Here is a 17,342-nt window from a genome sequence, read left to right on the forward strand (position 1 = left end):
ACAAATGGTTCAACTACGGTGGGGGGGAGGTGGTGATTAGTTTGTATTTTGATTACACGCAGCAGATGGCAAACTCAAGCTAATGTCTCTGCAATGTCCAGAAAGTCACTGTTCAGTCCATCAGTCTGTCATTAATGCTTACCGCACACGCCTGTCATTTCTCCCTCTTTCCCGTCTCTCGTTACTCTGCTTTTAGGTATATCCGGTCGGAGAGATCGATCATCTTGGTGAATTTTTGCCTCTCCATCCTGGCCTCCAATTTATTAATTCTGGTCGGACAATCACAAACGCTTAGCAAGGTAATGACTTGCTGCTCTTTGAGTTACACGTGAATTTTCACAGGAATTCTTGTCCATGTGCTTGTGATTCCAATAATAGTGCTTGTGACTAAGCCTCCATTGCCTAGAAACAAAACTGCCAAAAACCACCAGGGTTCAGAAGTAGACAAAGTTCATACAGTGGAGTTCTCAAAGCAGGCATTCTAAGTCTTCTGACTAAGCAAGGCTGAACTGTGTGGTGGTCAGTATCGATCAACCACACAGCAGTGCCAGGTTGAACTCGTGTTCTTCCACTCAGTATTTTTGCCTTTGTACTTTCTATTTTGCGGAGGTTTCATATTCCCCTGCCAAGCCCTAAAAGATGATTCGTGACGTCTCTTCTTAAGAACTTTTTGTTTGTTTGTTTGTTTGTTTGTTTGTTTGTTTAAATAGCACCTCTCCGTGTGTTGTAATCCCTTGTCTCTCTGGATTACTTTCTTTATTCACTAGGGCCTCTGTACTGTGACTGCTGCCTTCCTGCATTTCTTCTTCTTGGCATCCTTCTGCTGGGTGCTGACTGAGGCGTGGCAGTCCTACCTGGCAGTCATTGGCAAAATGAGGTCACGACTCATTCGCAAGCGGTTTCTGTGCCTCGGCTGGGGTGAGTCCACACAGTATCACACGCTTTAAAACAGTGTGCAGTGCTGTAACGGTCCTAAAGCTCAGTCACCTCAAAGTGGATGAAAAAAATTAATATATAATTAATAATAGAGCCTACCTGAATGTTCAGCAATATGCTAAACTAGTGTAGCTGTCACCAGTAGTTGCCATAGATATGCAAGTCTGTCGCATTTTCTTTGTACCATCATCTCTTGGTTCCTGGCATGCACTGTACCAGACTGCAGTGATTCTCACACACAGACACAGCCCGTGTCACTGATCTGTGGTAATAAAACCGACTCAGTTTCCTCCATAATTACAGTTTCATTCCCAAACTCTGCCTGTTTGAACAGAGAAGCTAAAGGGGCCACATTCTTTGCTGATCTGACATTATTACAGCTACCTTTTCACTCAGACAGGAGCACAAGCTGCTTTCACTGACAGAAAAATATATTTCGGGGGGGCTTTAAGGTTGGTTTTATTCTGATAGGAGAAAGCGGGAGAAGAATATGAGTTAAAAATGTGATAATAAATGTACCTGAAATCTGGGCTAAGATTGTAATAGCCCTTTGCATGCATCACCCCTGAAAATATTCCTGTTGAGTTTTCTCACGTGATATTGCTCAACATTTGTCTGCCATATTGGTTGCAAGGGGGGAAAAATACATATATCCTGGATGTCATTGGTTCCCCCTCGGTAAAATTGGTATAAAAAAAGACCAAAATCCTTTTTTTTTTTTTTTTGGTTCCTAGTAGATTTCCACAAGTGCCTATAGTGACAGGTGTGTTGCTAGGGATAAATGGGGGTCACTGACCAGTGTGTAGACCTGTGTGACTGGGGCATTAACAATTATTTTCCCAGCAACTGCCATCAACCTCCAGCAACCACAATTTTTTCCCTAACGACAGGTGGTTGCCAGATGGTCACTGACCAGCATCTAAGCTTGTGTGATTAGGGCACTGTGCACTTCATTCTACTTTTTTATTGTGATTGCCACATGTCCAGAAGACAAGTTAATATCACGTTTGACGATCACGTGTCTGCAAAACCTCAAAAGATAAGATTCTCATTTCCAGCACACAGAGCATGCTTTGTTTTTTTTTCAAAACGCTGCTCTGCTAATCTGCATCTTTGATTCATTCTGTCGTTTTGTTGCTGTTTCTCATCTGTTTAATTGCAACTGCAGATACATTTAGCCGGTGAAGCTCGCTTCTCTTCATCGCAGTCTTTCTCGCTTCTTAAATAATAGTTCAAGTTGTCAAAACAATATGTGAAATCATTCACAACATGTTGTTACTTGCGCACAGCAGAAAAAAACATTTCTCATTCATTGTTAGCGCTTGCGATTGTTTTATCACATCTCGCCAAATCAAAGCCCAATTGTCTACAATTTGAACAATTACTGCTTTCTGTGTGTTTGTGATCAAAATAGATAATGCGCTTTCATAGCTGAACAGTTTCTCTTTTCTTTTTTTCCCCCTCTTTCTAAAGTATGTTGGAATTATTTCAGTGTATAAACTGTCATACACTCCATGCTGAAAAGTCTCTAAAATTATGTCAATCTGCCAAGCAAAGTCACACGTTTTTGGCAAACTCATTTAAAGAATCTTTGTAGTTGCAGCAACTTTTGAACGTGGAGGATCCTGATCAGTTAAACATGTTACAAGTCAACCGTGTGCCGGAAGAAGACGACGATTACCAAATGCTCCATCGTGTTTGCTGGAGATAAAGGAATCTTCAAACTGGGCTGCTTTGATGCAAAGTTGTTGTCAGTTATACTCAGAAAAATACTAGTCTGGCTCACGAGGCTTTCAGTGTCAGTAAAACTTGTCGTAGAAACCTGTTTGGAACTCAGCAGCTAAGGGGAGTCTGTCTGTCTTTCTGACAGAACATCTAAACCTTTCGACCACCTTGGTTTTTCACAGCATCAGAGGAACTGTTTATTTTGACGGCTGTTTCGGTGATTTGTTCATTGACATTTTTTTTGTTTTCATCAAGGTTTTGTGTGAGAAACAGCCTTTTGCAACTGTGTTGAATTGCATTTCTGCGTTTATGGGCTGCATTGGGAAGGGCATCTTCCGTCCTTAGAACTTTACCACCTGATATAAAGAACAATGTACCAAAGCACTTTGGAAACACAGTAACAGCTACTTGTTAATAATGACCAGCTGAGTCTTTAACTTATTAGAGATTCAATGCATTTAATGAACCCCCAAAAGTGTTTTTTTTTTAAGCCGACCAACTAGAAAGATACTGGATTGGAAGTCTTTGAATCAAAGCAACAACCGTCCATCTTCATTTAATGTTAAAGTTATCAAAAAGTCACTTTTTTGTTCATGAGTCTAACACTGCATGACTGTACACGCGAAGCACGTTTGATCACACTGAGTGCACAAACACAGTCACTTCATTAATTCTCTCCTGACTCCCCTCCATAAGCATTAATATGTATTGCTATGCGCTTGTTTGTCGTTGCCATGATTTTCCTGGAAATCTGAACATTTTGACAGGCGCATTTGTGAATTCCAGTGAAGAAAGCACGGCGTTTGTTTCAAAATGCAGAATGCATGAATTATCACATCCAATATAATGGTGGCATTCTCTACACTTAGCTGATAAAGGTGTCTGCCGTTTCTTTTACCGAAAACATCCACTATCCTCGGATGCCAGAGGATTGTCAGCGTGGCAAATGAAGACCCTTTCATGAATTGGATTCTGATTGAGGCACTCTTGTGTGACATGCATTGGTGATGGAGAGCAGCAGGACAGGCTTATTTTACATGAAAATGTAACAGCTTATTATGCCATAGTGTTGAAATTGTTGGCTGTATTATGCTTAACAATCTTCATTTGCTCCGTTCTAATTTATATCCCATTTTTCTTCACCGTATGCTGTTATTTGCTGCTTCATTTCCCAAAAGGCATTCATTACAGCTTTCTACTGTAATTTTATCTAACTCAGCCAAAGCCCCATGTGTAAGCTGTCTCATGCATACACATTCTCAGAGGGTGTCACCCTTTACAGGTAAACTCTCTCCTCTCCGCCTGCCTCACTTTTTTTTTCACCCATTTGTGCCGCATGTCACTCTATTATGCTGTGACCTAGACGACCTGATAACTCAACAGGCAGCAGGGATGTTAGATGGGATGTTAATCAAAACATATGATAACATCAGCACAACCCTAGCAAGATGAGCAGTGAGATAGCACAAAAAAAAAAAATCACAACCCCCACACCCATTTCATTTCACTTGATATTGATCCCACAGGTCTAATCTGCCAAGTCACTGATGCCCTAACCTGATACAGAGCGAAATGTATACGCTGTGCAGTTACAGAACGCGAGGAAGGCTCCGGGCGCACGGCGGGGGCGCGTGCCAGCTGTTCAATTATCCGACACACTTGCAGATGCACACAGAAAGCGTGAAACGGTCGAGCATAGTGGAGAGGATCAAACAGCTTATCCTCCTCTCGTCCATTTCCCAATTTTCTTCCCCAAATTATGTGATTGAAATCGGTTGCCATGGCAACGGGAGATTTCGGGGCGGGGTGGGACTGGATCTGCGTTAGATTAGCAGCAGACCGTGTAAGCCTGAAGTGTAGGTGCGCGGTTTGCCGTCCTACATAGAGTTAAATGCTAGACTGATGATGTTGACTAATTGAAACTTCGCTGGTTAGTGGATCGGCCTGGCTCTCCACCATCTTATTTGTTAATGTTAATGTGACTTTTTCTAATTGCTTTTCATTTGCAGCCATAATCACAGCTTTGTTAATTACATGAATATTTCAGAGCCAAGCTCATTACAGGGCCCGGCATATTTCCTTCTGTTTCTGGCACGCATTCTGCGACACTTGGTCTCACTCTCTTTCCTTCTCATTTGTGCGCAGACACACACACACACACAAATCACTTGATTTAGCTAATTATTGTATGACTTATTGACCACTCCTAGTTATATCTTGCGTTTTTACAAACTGCCTCTAAGTCTCATATGCTCAAGTACTCCTGGTGCTGCTTGCACACACCCACACTGTGTGCTTTGCGTCGCCTATGACTAAAATAACTTCCATCTATCTAACCCCAGTTTTCATGCTTGTAGCTAGACCTCATGTCAGGAAGTACAGAGCGCTGGGGTTACCTATAGAGCGCCCAGTCACTTTGAATCATACATTCATATTACACTCTATTGCATGGCTGCTTAGCATTTTAATGAAAGGAGCCTTATAGAGTTGTTCATACTGGGAAATCTTATTGGGCCGACATGCTTCATCGTCCCCACTAAGGCTCTCTTTTATCTTTTGTCTCACACTTTTGATCTTTCTCCCCGTGTCTGTCTGTAGGTCTTCCAGCCCTTGTTGTAGCAGTGTCAGTGGGTTTCACCAGAGCGAGAGGTTACGGCACAGCCAGCTAGTGAGTATTGCTTCCAGACCTCCTGACTTTGTCTCAGTCTATGTGAATATCATCACTAAATACCAGCTTCAACCATGCATTTGTGTGGGCTAGAGGCAGAGTACCATTCATTGGCCTCATTGCTGATGAATCAAAACATGCACGTGTATTTCCCCCTGAGGTGTTCAAACTAAAGTTTATTTCATAGGCGAGTATTTTTATGTATTTAGTTTATTCAGTCAAAGCAGTCCGTGTGTGTTATAAACAGCTGAGTGTGTAAACCCCAAATCTATTCTTTTACATCAACATCATCAGTCTTTTCTCCATGTATCCATGTATCTATTCATACAGTTGCTATAGTATATTTCTTTCTTCTGTGCCACAGGAGGACAGTTGCCTATCCCAGCATGCACTATGTTCAATACGCAACACATCTTAGCTGCTTATGTAGTGGGCATGGTATAACATTGACAGTCCTGTTCACCGCAGGGACACATTAACGCCCTGAAAACCAGCTCTGATCGGCAGGTTAAATAAAACATATTTACATATCATGTGTGAAAACCTTAATCGTCAAAAACTAATCAGCTTTTGATTTTTGTGGTTCTGTTAATATTATTGCAATGGCTCCATATCCAGCAACTCCACCACTGAAAAAAACAATTAAAGATTTAGATTTTCTAAATTTGCTCATAAATTAAGGAAATTATTCCAGCTTAGGGCCAAATGGCTTGTTTCTGTCATTCAAGTGAGAAACTAATAGTTTTAAGGTCTTCAATATAAAATTAATCTCCTTGCTGTCAAGTGTGAGCGCAAAATGACCTTTAAGGCATTTCGATAACCACGTCAAACAGGTGAAGCATGATTTGAATGTTTTGTTCAAGAATATGAAAATCCAAGGCAGCTAGGCTGACCTTTAAGCAAAATGTACACAAAAAAGCTTCATTACGTACCCAGTCAATAAAATGCATCTTAAAAAGGTTTACTTCCCCGTATTTTACTTAACATATCATTAATGTGAGGGCTTTGTGGAGGTTTTTTGGAGGGGGGGGGGTTCCATCTTAAGCTCTGTCTTTATTGAGCTGTAATTAAGATGACAGAGGGGTTTCCGCGTGCTCTGATGACATTACTGGAGGACACATTTAAACTCATTAAGTCTCACTAGCTTGCAAAAACCAAATAAAATTTCCAGTTTGAGGATATGTTTTAGGTAATGTACATAATAAATTTGCTCAGCACTGAGGGCATTATTTACAGAAAGAGGCGCTTAACCACACATTGAAAGGCTTTATCCCTCACCGAGGAAATTTGGAGTTAATGTGATACTTAATTGAATGTCTACTTGTTTTTGTTAAGTACTTGGCACTCACAGTAAGTGAACTGTGAGACCGGAATCTGGCGATGTGATATTTTACATGCTGTGATTTTTCGGTGTTTACGCACTTTTTTAACACCTCTCCTTTTTTCTTTTTTTCCCTCTACTAGTTGCTGGCTATCGTTGGAAGGCGGTTTGCTTTATGCCTTTGTTGGGCCAGCTGCTGTCATTGTATTGGTGAGTGCGTCACTGCTTCAGTTCAGTTCAGTTTTAGTTATATAGCACCAAATCACAAGAATGGTTGCCTGAAGGCACTTTATACTGTAAGATAAACACCTTACAATAATAGAGAAAAAAAAAAAAACAACCAGACGTTCCCCTGTGAGCAAGCAATTAGCGATGGTGGGAAGGAAAAACTCCCTTTTAACAGAAGCAGCAGAACCAGGGTCAGGGAGAGGGGCAGCCATCTGTTGTGAGCAGTTGGAGGTGGGACAAAATCCACACTGGAAGAGATTCAGCGTTTAGTAATGTTGTATAAACGGTGGTCTATAAACACATATAGAATTAAAAAGGGTGAATGAAGAAACACTCAGTGCATCATGGGAAGCCAACAGGAGCGTGACTAAGGGAGGAGTCAGGTTCCATCCACATGACGAAGTTCCTTTCCTCTCAGCCAGCCGGCCTCTCTCTGTGGTCACACGGCACAAATATTCTCCAAATATTTTTGCAAAGTTAGCCTCCCAGCTTGGGGCATTAAAGCAAATGCATGTTGACCTCTGAGGGTTTTCCTCACTCGCGCATGCACATGTAAGCATACACACCCAGGGTGTACACGACACAATGATGAGCTGAGCGCTTTGATCGCTGAGTCTAAAATGTCAGCCCAGAAAAAAATAAAAACATATTCTAGCTGACAAGAGCTGCCGGCAATGCAGCGCAAGAGTGGACCTCCATCGCAGCTCTAGCCCCGAATCTCTCACTGTTATATGCATTTTCAAAGCATAGGGCTCTGTAGCCAATGTTTTAAGTATTATTATGGTCCAGTGGTATTTTCAGATCTAAATATGCAGCTAACTTGTGTTCCATGGAACGTAATAATGTGCGCTTTCTTCATTTTTGCCAGTTGCCATAAAGCAGACGGTTTTATGTTGAAGTAAATATACTTCTGTGTTGTACTACAGCAAAACTGAGTGCACTGATTGTATCTCAGAGGCGTTTTAATCATCTGCTTCTGTGTGCTGCTGTATGTGGCTCAGCTAATTTCTCCTAAATGGATCCCTGGGTAGATATTGCCACCACTAAGCTTAATAAGTCTGGATGGGGCATTAAAGTTTGGTAATTGCTGCCACTGGCGTTGCTGTTGTGTGTGTCCGTTTATAGCTTTTTTTCCTCTGTTGTTTGCACATGTACCGTACAGTACACGTCAGAAAGGAAACATGGATCAGACAGCACAGGTGTGCAGAGTGATATGCATGATTTTGAAGTAAATCCCTGACAAGCAAACAGCAGTTAGACAGTTTCTGCAAGCTGCAGTTTGAGGCACAAGGGAATACAGGATTATGTGCTGCTGAATATTCATCATTATGTTAATCTAGTGTCTTGCAATGCCACTGTTATTATTTAAAGGTTACATAGTCTGAAACTGAATGCAAACCAGTAATAAATCGCATTCCTTTAATTGAAAATATTAAATAGTGTTTATACACTTGTATAAAAACTCTAAATACTCGCGAGGTTGGTGCTTTATTTAAAAAAATGCAAAATGCATGACTCTAAAAAAGCGTATTTGAATAAGTTATAAGATGAAGAAGTTAAACATTCAAGTTTCGAAAGTTGGAGCAGTTTCATAAAACCCACCAACTTGCTTAAAGTTATTTTTCAGTGCCTAGTATGTCTTGATGCGCTTCCAGCTTTTCTCCTCCGCAATGTCAAAGTACGCTCCACACCCCAGCTGCTACCTGGTACCTGGCCCCCTGGTGTTGTTGCTGGGGCCGCACTCTAACAAACAGCTGTAATGAGAGCAGGGCGTTGGGCAGAGAAACACAGACCTTCCCACAGGACTCTTCTCTAATTAATGAACCTGGCCTTGGGCAAATAGCTGAGCAGGATGGTGCTGACTCACAGAGCCTGGGCCAGACATGACTGGCATGACAATAGTGCTGTCACAGTCTGGCACGTTGTAGGTAGTTGTCAGTAGCACACGCGAGACTGGAAGAGATCAGAGAAAGAGATTTTTTTTTAATGAATCGTAAATGCCACATGTACCATACTGACGATCCACCAAATGCTCTGTCTAGTTTGGTGATGTGCAGTACAGGAGCTCCACCGGGGACTGTGCTGTCTCCATTCCTGTTCACCTTGTACACCTCAGACTCAGTACAACTCCAGGTCATGCCACATACGCAAATACTCTTGACAGTTCTAGTGTTTGGATATATTAGTGATGGGTAGGAGGAGACGTACAGAGCACTAGTAGATGTTTTTGTGGAGTGGTGTGGCAGAAGTCATCTGCTTCTGAATCTGAATGAGACCAGAGAGGTGGCGATCGACTCCAGAGGGAGGTGGACCGCTACACAGCTTTGTCTGTGATGGCATAGGCTATTAATGTGGAGGAGTACCCAGTACCTGGGCATCCACAGTGACAACAGACTGAACTGGAAGACCAACACAGAAGTTGTATACTAAAGAAATGGGATGAGCAGGCTATTTTTCCTGAGGAACCTGAGATCCATCAATGCGTGCAGCAAAATGATGGAGATTTTCCATCACTCAGTTGTGGTGAGCACAGTGTACTTTACTGTGGTCTGCTGGGGGAGCAGCATCGCAGCTGGAGACACCAACAGACTGACTGAACTGATCAGGAAGGCTCTGTGATTGACTGTGTCTTTTTAAACCACTACACACTCTATAATACAATATATCTGTCATGCAGAGTGTCATCTACCAGATAATGACATATTATTATTATTATTACTATTATTATTATTATTATTGTGATTATTATTATATGTAGTGAAAGGAAATATGATTATTTCCCATTTCATTTCTAAGAAATGGGATTTGAGCAGAAATTAGGCTTCTGCAAAGGATGTGAAAACCAAATATTTAACATGGTACGTGTATGTCAGACTATGTCAGACTCTAACTGTTCAGCCGCTTAGTGGTTGTAATTTTTGGCAGACATGTTTTCAGCATATGGATTTTTTCCTCTTAGCTAGTAGCAGCTCTTGGCATGAGCTGAAGGAGGTATTCAGGCAGACATTCTGTTTAAGAGCTTGGTAAGAATAGGAATGCATTGTAGGAGCTGTGTAGGTACGCATCAGGGTGTGAAAATCACTTGTCACTTACACCGCTCGCTCCTCCAGCAGACTTCCCAAAGAACCTGATAAACGATCAAACAAAGAATAGGCAGAGAAACCCATGGCTGATGGAAGAAAGCGTATGAGTGAATGCTGGCAATCAGGATTATGACGAACATGTCGCTAGCACAGGAAATCTCCCACATGGGCAGGATTTCAAAGTAGAAGGGGTCTACATGTGGCAAGCCTCGGCTCAGAGCCATGTGTGAGTGCGTCTTATTGAATCTGTATCACTGGGTCACCGCTATAACCCAGATGTTTGGCAGGCTTAACAGCGGACTCCTCATTAGTAAGAGAAACAAGTATGAGAAGCAGTTTTTTAAAGCTTTCAGAACTGCCATAATTATAGGTTAAGAAAAGTACAGGACCTGCTCATTTAAAAAAAAAACAAAAAAAAAACTTCTGTCCTGTGCTATGTGGATAGAAGGAGTAGGATGAAACCAATGAAAGGAATGTCTGTTACCTTCAATTCACCAAATTAAAGCTGAATTTGTTCATGTAACTTAATATGTTGATTGTCTAGATTTTGCTAGTTGAAGCATGACATCATTTGACGTAGGAATTAGTAAGTAATAAAACCTTTAGAAAAAAAGCCTATGCTTGGCTTCAATAGTATACATAATACTTTGTATAGTTCATAAATAGATGCTTTTATTCAACCGACCCCAGGGCCAAGTCAGCTCACTCTCCCTGGACAGTATTTACTCTTAGGGGAATAATTTTGTATCTTCTAGATATGAGTTTTTGTTTCTTTTGCCTTTTTTAAAAGACTAAGAAGTTTGTAGTGCAGTAAAAATAAGTAAAAGTACAAGCTTTTGTTATTTGCCCTTTTGAAACCCATTTTAAAATACGGACAGACATCATTTTTAGTATGATTATTATTATTTGTATTTCTTATGTAGATAAAGCTCATGTGTAGCATTCATTGTTTAGTAAATCCATTTAAATGTTTAATAATAAACATGTTGTTGTTGTTTTTTATTAAAAGGTCACAAACCACCATCTATTCAAATTTTTATGTATTTAAACTCTTATAGCCGTTACTGCAGTATACATAGCAAAGATATAATATAATGGCATAATATTTAGAATCCCCTCATATCATTCTGTATGTTGTCAACACAAACAATGGCAGCAGGAAACATTGCTATAAATAGCTCTGTAACGTTATCATCACTTATTATTATCAATCTATTGACCTCAAAGGAGAGGTCAGAGGTCATGTGACATGATATTTAAAAGCTTTATATGGCACTTTCTATCCAAATCATAGTTTTATGGCTTTTTGTCAGTTTGCAATCAATAAATCTTTAAGTTGACCTGGAAGACCTTGGTGATGTAAACCAAATTTTAATGACTTGTTGATGTGACCCCACTCTACATCCCATTCATCAAAATTCATTCAAAACTTTTTGAGCTATCGAATGTTTACAGAGTGATGACACACATGCAAATGCTATCAAAATCACAAAGTGGTTAGCAGAGATAATACAGATAAAATATACCATTACTAATGGCTTATAAACATTCATTAATTTTATTGATAATTAAAAATCAACTTGGTCTATGAGGCTTTTACAAAGTTGTCTTCAACCTTGTGAAACATTAATAAAAGAAAATACAAAGCCATTTGATCGCCTGTTCTCGACTCTTGTATCACAGCAATGTGTCTCTGTCTCTCAGGTGAATATGCTTATTGGAATCGTGGTGTTTAACAAGCTCATGTCTCGAGACGGCATCTCAGACAAGTCTAAAAAGCAGCGTGCTGGGTAAGTTGCCTGCACTTCACACACATACTTACACATAGACACACACACACGTCCATCTACGCACATTTGCTGCATAAGTTACATTTTCCGTGCTGTCAGACAAACTTTGGAGCACAAAGTATTCATGGCAATTAACTAGAAATGCTTTCGAGGGTCTGAGCACGTACACCTACCTGTACATCTGTGCCTTCAGTAAAAATTATCCAAAAAAAGGAAAAGAAACAGAAAAATATGATCCAATTTGGCAACAAAATGACAAGACATCTGCTGTGTTTTGTTGCTCTGTGCAATGCATTTTACTTCGCTTTAACATACGCTACCCATCTAGTTTTGTGTGCTTGAAGTGACATCGCCGAATAAAGTGGATGTGAAAATCAATGGCAGATGGAAATCTAATTACATTCAATAAATACCTGGATTATGTGGATTAAACCTTATATACTATTGAATCCTAACCCACACATACACACAATATACAGGCATATGTCTCTAGCTCCACCGTTGTTTGTATTAAAGTAGTTCGCAGCGCTCATCATCTTTCTCATTCTGAATGGCACTCCCACATCTAAAAATCCATGTTTTAATTTTTACACCTATTGATTCCATCATTTGTTCTCCTTTCTTTTCTTTATGCCATTGCATTTCCTCCAACGTCTATACAGTAGTGCACAAATGGAACTTTTAATTTGTTCGTAGCATCAAGGGTTAACAGTACAGCTCTGCTCTCCAGGGGGTTGATTAGCTTTTGTTACCCGGTGATGCAACCTGAGATGAAACCAGTCGCTGTGTACAAACACACCTACGTGCACACGAAAATACACACGAACAGGTGTATCCTCCTTTGTCGCATGAAAAGTCCTTGGCCTTATCCGAGCAGTAAGCACATTTCGTCCCCCTCAGAAGTGTGTTCACAGAAATAAAATGCTCACACAGACACACACACGCACCACAGTTGGTCGTGTTGCTAACAGGACAAGCTGTCATTAGCGTAATGTATTTCCTTATGAAGCCATGGGGATGTGGCTGGCAACAAGGCAATGAGCTGTGCTGGGACGCTAATGTAGCATAGCAACATACTGCCCCATCATTCTCTGCTTGCACGTATATACTCAAATTCAGTATATACACACGCAAGCGTGCGCACATTCACTCTCTCTTTCTGTCTGAGTGGTCGACTGTAAGTAAGTAAACAACCAAAGGAGTCAGAAAGCTTCACTTTTGCTTTTGCACAGTGATATAAAAAAAAAAGATAAATTAAAAAAAATTATACATATATATATATATATATATATATATATATATATATATATATATATATATATATATATATATAAATAAATGAAAACACACACATAGACCTGCTTGCACTAGCCGGGGAATATATTTTTGGTACTTGCACCGGTACTTCCTGTCTGCATCACTGTAATCTGTTAATCCACATGATTGCTGTAACATTACAATGTCCGTCTCTCATGTTCTCTCTACTTGCTCTGAATCGATCTTTGTATTCTGACTGTTTTTCATTGCTGCTACTTTTTAAGATCTGGTTTTAATTTTTCCTTTCTTTCTTTTCTCCTTCCCCCTTTCTCCCCTCTCTTTTTTTCTTTTTATTTCTTCTCTTTGTTGTGTCCACTTTCTCTCTTTATGTTTCTTTTTCTTTACTTTTTCCTCTTGGTTATTTTGCAACTGTGACACCGGCACATTCACCTGTTGTCATAACTGGTACTTGTCCTTCCCACACATCCCACACCCTTACCTACCTCCTGTCCTCTTCACCTGGGTGCGTGCGTGTATGTGTTTATGTATGTATGTCTGTACATGTCCTAAAGTGTCCCAGCGGAGGCGCGTAGCCGACTGCTCCTGAAATGCTCCAAGTGTGGCGTGATCTCAAGCACCGCTATGTCCAACTCGACTGCCAGCAGCGCCATGTTAGTCCATCTTCACCTCTCTAGCTCTTTCTCTCCATTACCCTCACTCTCCTACATCTTTTGTAATCTCTGGCTTTCAGTTATGATGCAGGATCTGGCTAAGTAATGAAAGGAAAAACACCTGCTCTACTATCGCTGCAATTTAATGAGATCATGTTTTCATCCAAAGTGGTATTTCCTCTGGTTGCACTAAGCAAATCTGACCCCTGTTACTGTCAAGCTATATTTGTGAATCATATTTAGAAGTTTGTTTTAATCATGTTTGTGTTGCACAATGTTCAGAAAGGTTGTTAATGAAGCAAACTATTTGGGTAGTGTACTTGCATAAACGTGGATTTCATATTAACCAGATCATGTAAATATTCACAGTAACACACGTAATATCACGTACATGTGAGAAAAAGGAAAACCTGACTCCAAGTTTAGTGATATAAGTTTAGTGGTGTATGTGTTTAATAAGGTGCCATTCTTATTATAATGACAAAAAAAGAGTTTTCTCTCTGTGAGCACATAAGCCCCACCCACCTTCCGCTTTTAATGGGCAGGCCAATCAGAAACAAACAAAAAAAGTTGATTTAAACAGATGAAGAAGAGTTAAAACAGCTTGTTTAAAACAATTTGTGAGCTGAGGGGCTGCACAAAGGCCAAGTAAGACAAATAAGATTATTTACAATTCAAATCTCATTGTAACCATTAATAAAACTGATTAAAAAGAAATACATAGACTGCTACTAATAACAATAATACTAAAAATCAAGGCAATAAAATAAAAATAAAAAATCACTTAAAAAAATCTTAAATGTGTTGTTAGATGTGTTTTCTTTGCTGAGCTTTGCTAAAAAAAAAAAGATTCATAGCAGTTTCTTTTCAAACACTGGATTGTTTCTTCTGTTCTGAGGATTGTTTTAATGGTTTCATAATCAGGAAGACCTGTAAACCTTCACACTCAGGGTTATTTTTCATGTTTTTCAGTTGCCTAGATCCTTGCTAAAGACAAGTCGACTTTATCGTTACATATTGGCTCAGAAAAGAAGTAGAATAGCAAACTTGTATGAATTTCCAAATCATCCAATAGTCAGGGCTGCACATAAGTGGTCCGCATGTGCGCATTTGCTGTCAAAATAAAAGACGTGCACCAGATAAGAAGTTGTAACGCGCATTTGCTTACATAAGATTTTCTGGAGGAGGACACACATTTGTTTAGAACTCTTAAAGTTGTTGAATAAGCAAGCTCCTTTAAGCAATTACTTTGGTTTTCCTCCACCTCCAAAGAAATGTCAGAAGGAGTTCGAACCACAAAAGAAGCGCGTATTCTCGGAAAAGTGGTTGCAGGAGGCGAGCTGGCTTCAAACAAATGATGAACGCACAGAGATGTGGTGCAGAATATGCCGTGAAAATCCCACTCTCGCGGATAAAAACAGTCCCTTTTATATGTACGCAAACGCTCGTGGCAACTTCTTATCTGGTGCGCGTCTTTTATTTTGACAGCGAATGTGCACCTGCGGACCACTTATGTGCACCCCTGACTATAGTCATTGTTCCTTATACCTAAGTCTCAGACATATACAAGTCATATTGGACTTCAGGTGGTTTACTTACTTGCTTACTTTGACATTTACCTGACAGATTGTCACTAGCTCGACTGTATAAGTTGTCAAGGCAAAGAACACACACACCCACACAAGATTGATTTATTAGTGATGGGCAAAAATGCTACTTTAATAAGTAAAACGTAGGATCAGCTTTATTAGTCTTATGGAACATTCAATTCATATGAATCATACCTCTTTTTTACTCTCATTATTTTTATTTCTTGTATGTAAAAATTTCTTGGAGTTTGTTGCTCTGCTGGATTATGACGTTTGGTTACAACCACAGTCAGCACCACAGGGAGTTCACAGGAGAAGAGCAGATACATCACTATAACTTATTGTTCTTTATTCGCTTTTGCTCGTTTTGCACATCAACAGGGACGTGCGTATTTTTCCATGTAGCTAGACGGAGCTGTCCGTCTTTTTTATTGGACAGTTATAAAACCGTGAATATGTGCTCAGACAGCATGAACATTTTAAATTGGTGTCTATCTTTGTGGTGTTACAGTCAGACACGCACACACATTCTTGTACCTCAGAAACCCGATGTCAGTACTTGTCAGTGACTTGTCTTCCCCCTCCTCGGTGGGCTTCTGCCCATTGTCTTCGCAGTCTACCAGCATGGCACTTAGTGTGCATCAACTATATAATTGTGAGCAACTGCCAGTCCAAAACTATCTACGTGATTACACATCATCTTCCATTTATCGGTGGGAATATTAAGTCTGATTCAAATCCCAGTGTGCCAATCAGTTTCAAATTGCCCACTGCTGTGAAACTATGCCTCATCTCCATGTTTACATGAGTGTATGTGTGTGAGAAGTTGAGTTATGTGACTTACCAGATATGACTCATCTGGTTTGGTTTGGTTTGAGACTGAATCCCTTGTTCATTCCCTCCTTTCCTCCTCCTCTGCCCCGACCTCTGTCTCCTTCTTTCCTCTCCGACAGGGCATCTCTGTGGAGCTCCTGTGTGGTTCTCCCGCTGCTAGCGTTAACCTGGATGTCAGCGGTCCTGGCCATAACTGACCGGCGCTCCACACTCTTCCAGGTGATGTGTCTCACAACACCAGTGCATGCAAGACACTCATCTGTAGCTTTGAGACACCATGGATAAGCTGCTTTTAAATGGTGGGAGCCCTCTGACAGTTCAAGAAACACCTGCTGTGTCACAGATATAGATGAAGTATTTGCACATTCACTGCTGTTTGTTCTTGAATAGTCAAACGATAAAGATGCAGTGTTGGAAATAGTTATCTGATCCCCTGCTGAATTTGTGAGTTTGCTCACTTATGAAGAAATAAACAGTCTCTATTTTTATATCAGTAGAGCGATAGAATATCAACCAACAATCCAGCAAAAAACATATCAGATAAAGTTATAAATTTATTTTCATGTGACTTAGTGAAATAAGCGTTTGATCCCCTAAACTTAGAATTATGGCTTTCACAGATAGGCTGTGTGCAGATCATATATAATCAATCAGTCAATCAATTATAGATAGTCCTGATCTCAACTTGTTATGTGCATAAAGCACATCTGTCCACTTAATCAGTTTTTTCCATCCCAACCTCTCCACAACCAAAGAGCTATAAAAGCACGTCAGGTCCTTTTATAGCTGAAATGGGCTAAAAGACCAATGGCAAAAAACTTGGTGAGAATGTGGCAACTGCTGGTGGAAATATTCAGAAATGGAAGAAATATAAAATAATCATCATTTGTCCTCAGTCTGGAGCTCCGTACAAGATCATGGCTCATAGTGTGAGGATGATCATGAGATAGGTGGTGGATCAGCCTAAACCTACACGGGAGGAGCTTGTTAATGATCTGAAGGAACTTTTACCGCAGTCACCAAGAACACTACGGATAACACATTCCCCAATAATGGACTGAAATGTTGCAGGATTACAAGTCCCCCTGCTCATGAAGGCGCATCTTAAGTTTGGAAGAGAAATGTTGAGCATGACCCAAAGAACACCATCCCCACAATCAAGCACAGAGGTGGAAACATTAAACTTTGGGACTGTATTTCTGCTAAGGGTACAGGAAAACCTCACTGCACTGAGAAACCA

General features: G+C 40.3%; 1 protein-coding gene across 13 annotated transcripts in view; it reads left to right on the forward strand.

Moving 5' to 3' along the window:
* adgrb2 (adhesion G protein-coupled receptor B2) overlaps positions 1–17,342 on the forward strand; it is a 258,273-nt gene that overhangs the window by 206,516 nt on the left and 34,415 nt on the right. For 12 of the 13 annotated variants that reach the window (XM_040020287.1, XM_040020285.1, XM_040020280.1 and 9 more), the window contains 7 exons: positions 197–299; positions 768–918; positions 5,260–5,329; positions 6,794–6,860; positions 11,666–11,751; positions 13,581–13,679; positions 16,222–16,321. In XM_040020287.1, the coding sequence (XP_039876221.1) occupies positions 197–299; positions 768–918; positions 5,260–5,329; positions 6,794–6,860; positions 11,666–11,751; positions 13,581–13,679; positions 16,222–16,321 (676 nt within the window). The remainder of the gene's footprint in view (positions 1–196; positions 300–767; positions 919–5,259; positions 5,330–6,793; positions 6,861–11,665; positions 11,752–13,580; positions 13,680–16,221; positions 16,322–17,342) is intronic. The other variant, XM_040020288.1, reaches the window with a different exon arrangement.

This window comes from Simochromis diagramma, unplaced genomic scaffold (assembly GCF_900408965.1).
Source record: "Simochromis diagramma unplaced genomic scaffold, fSimDia1.1 OVJJ01000753.1, whole genome shotgun sequence".
NCBI classification, from domain to species: domain Eukaryota; kingdom Metazoa; phylum Chordata; class Actinopteri; order Cichliformes; family Cichlidae; genus Simochromis; species Simochromis diagramma.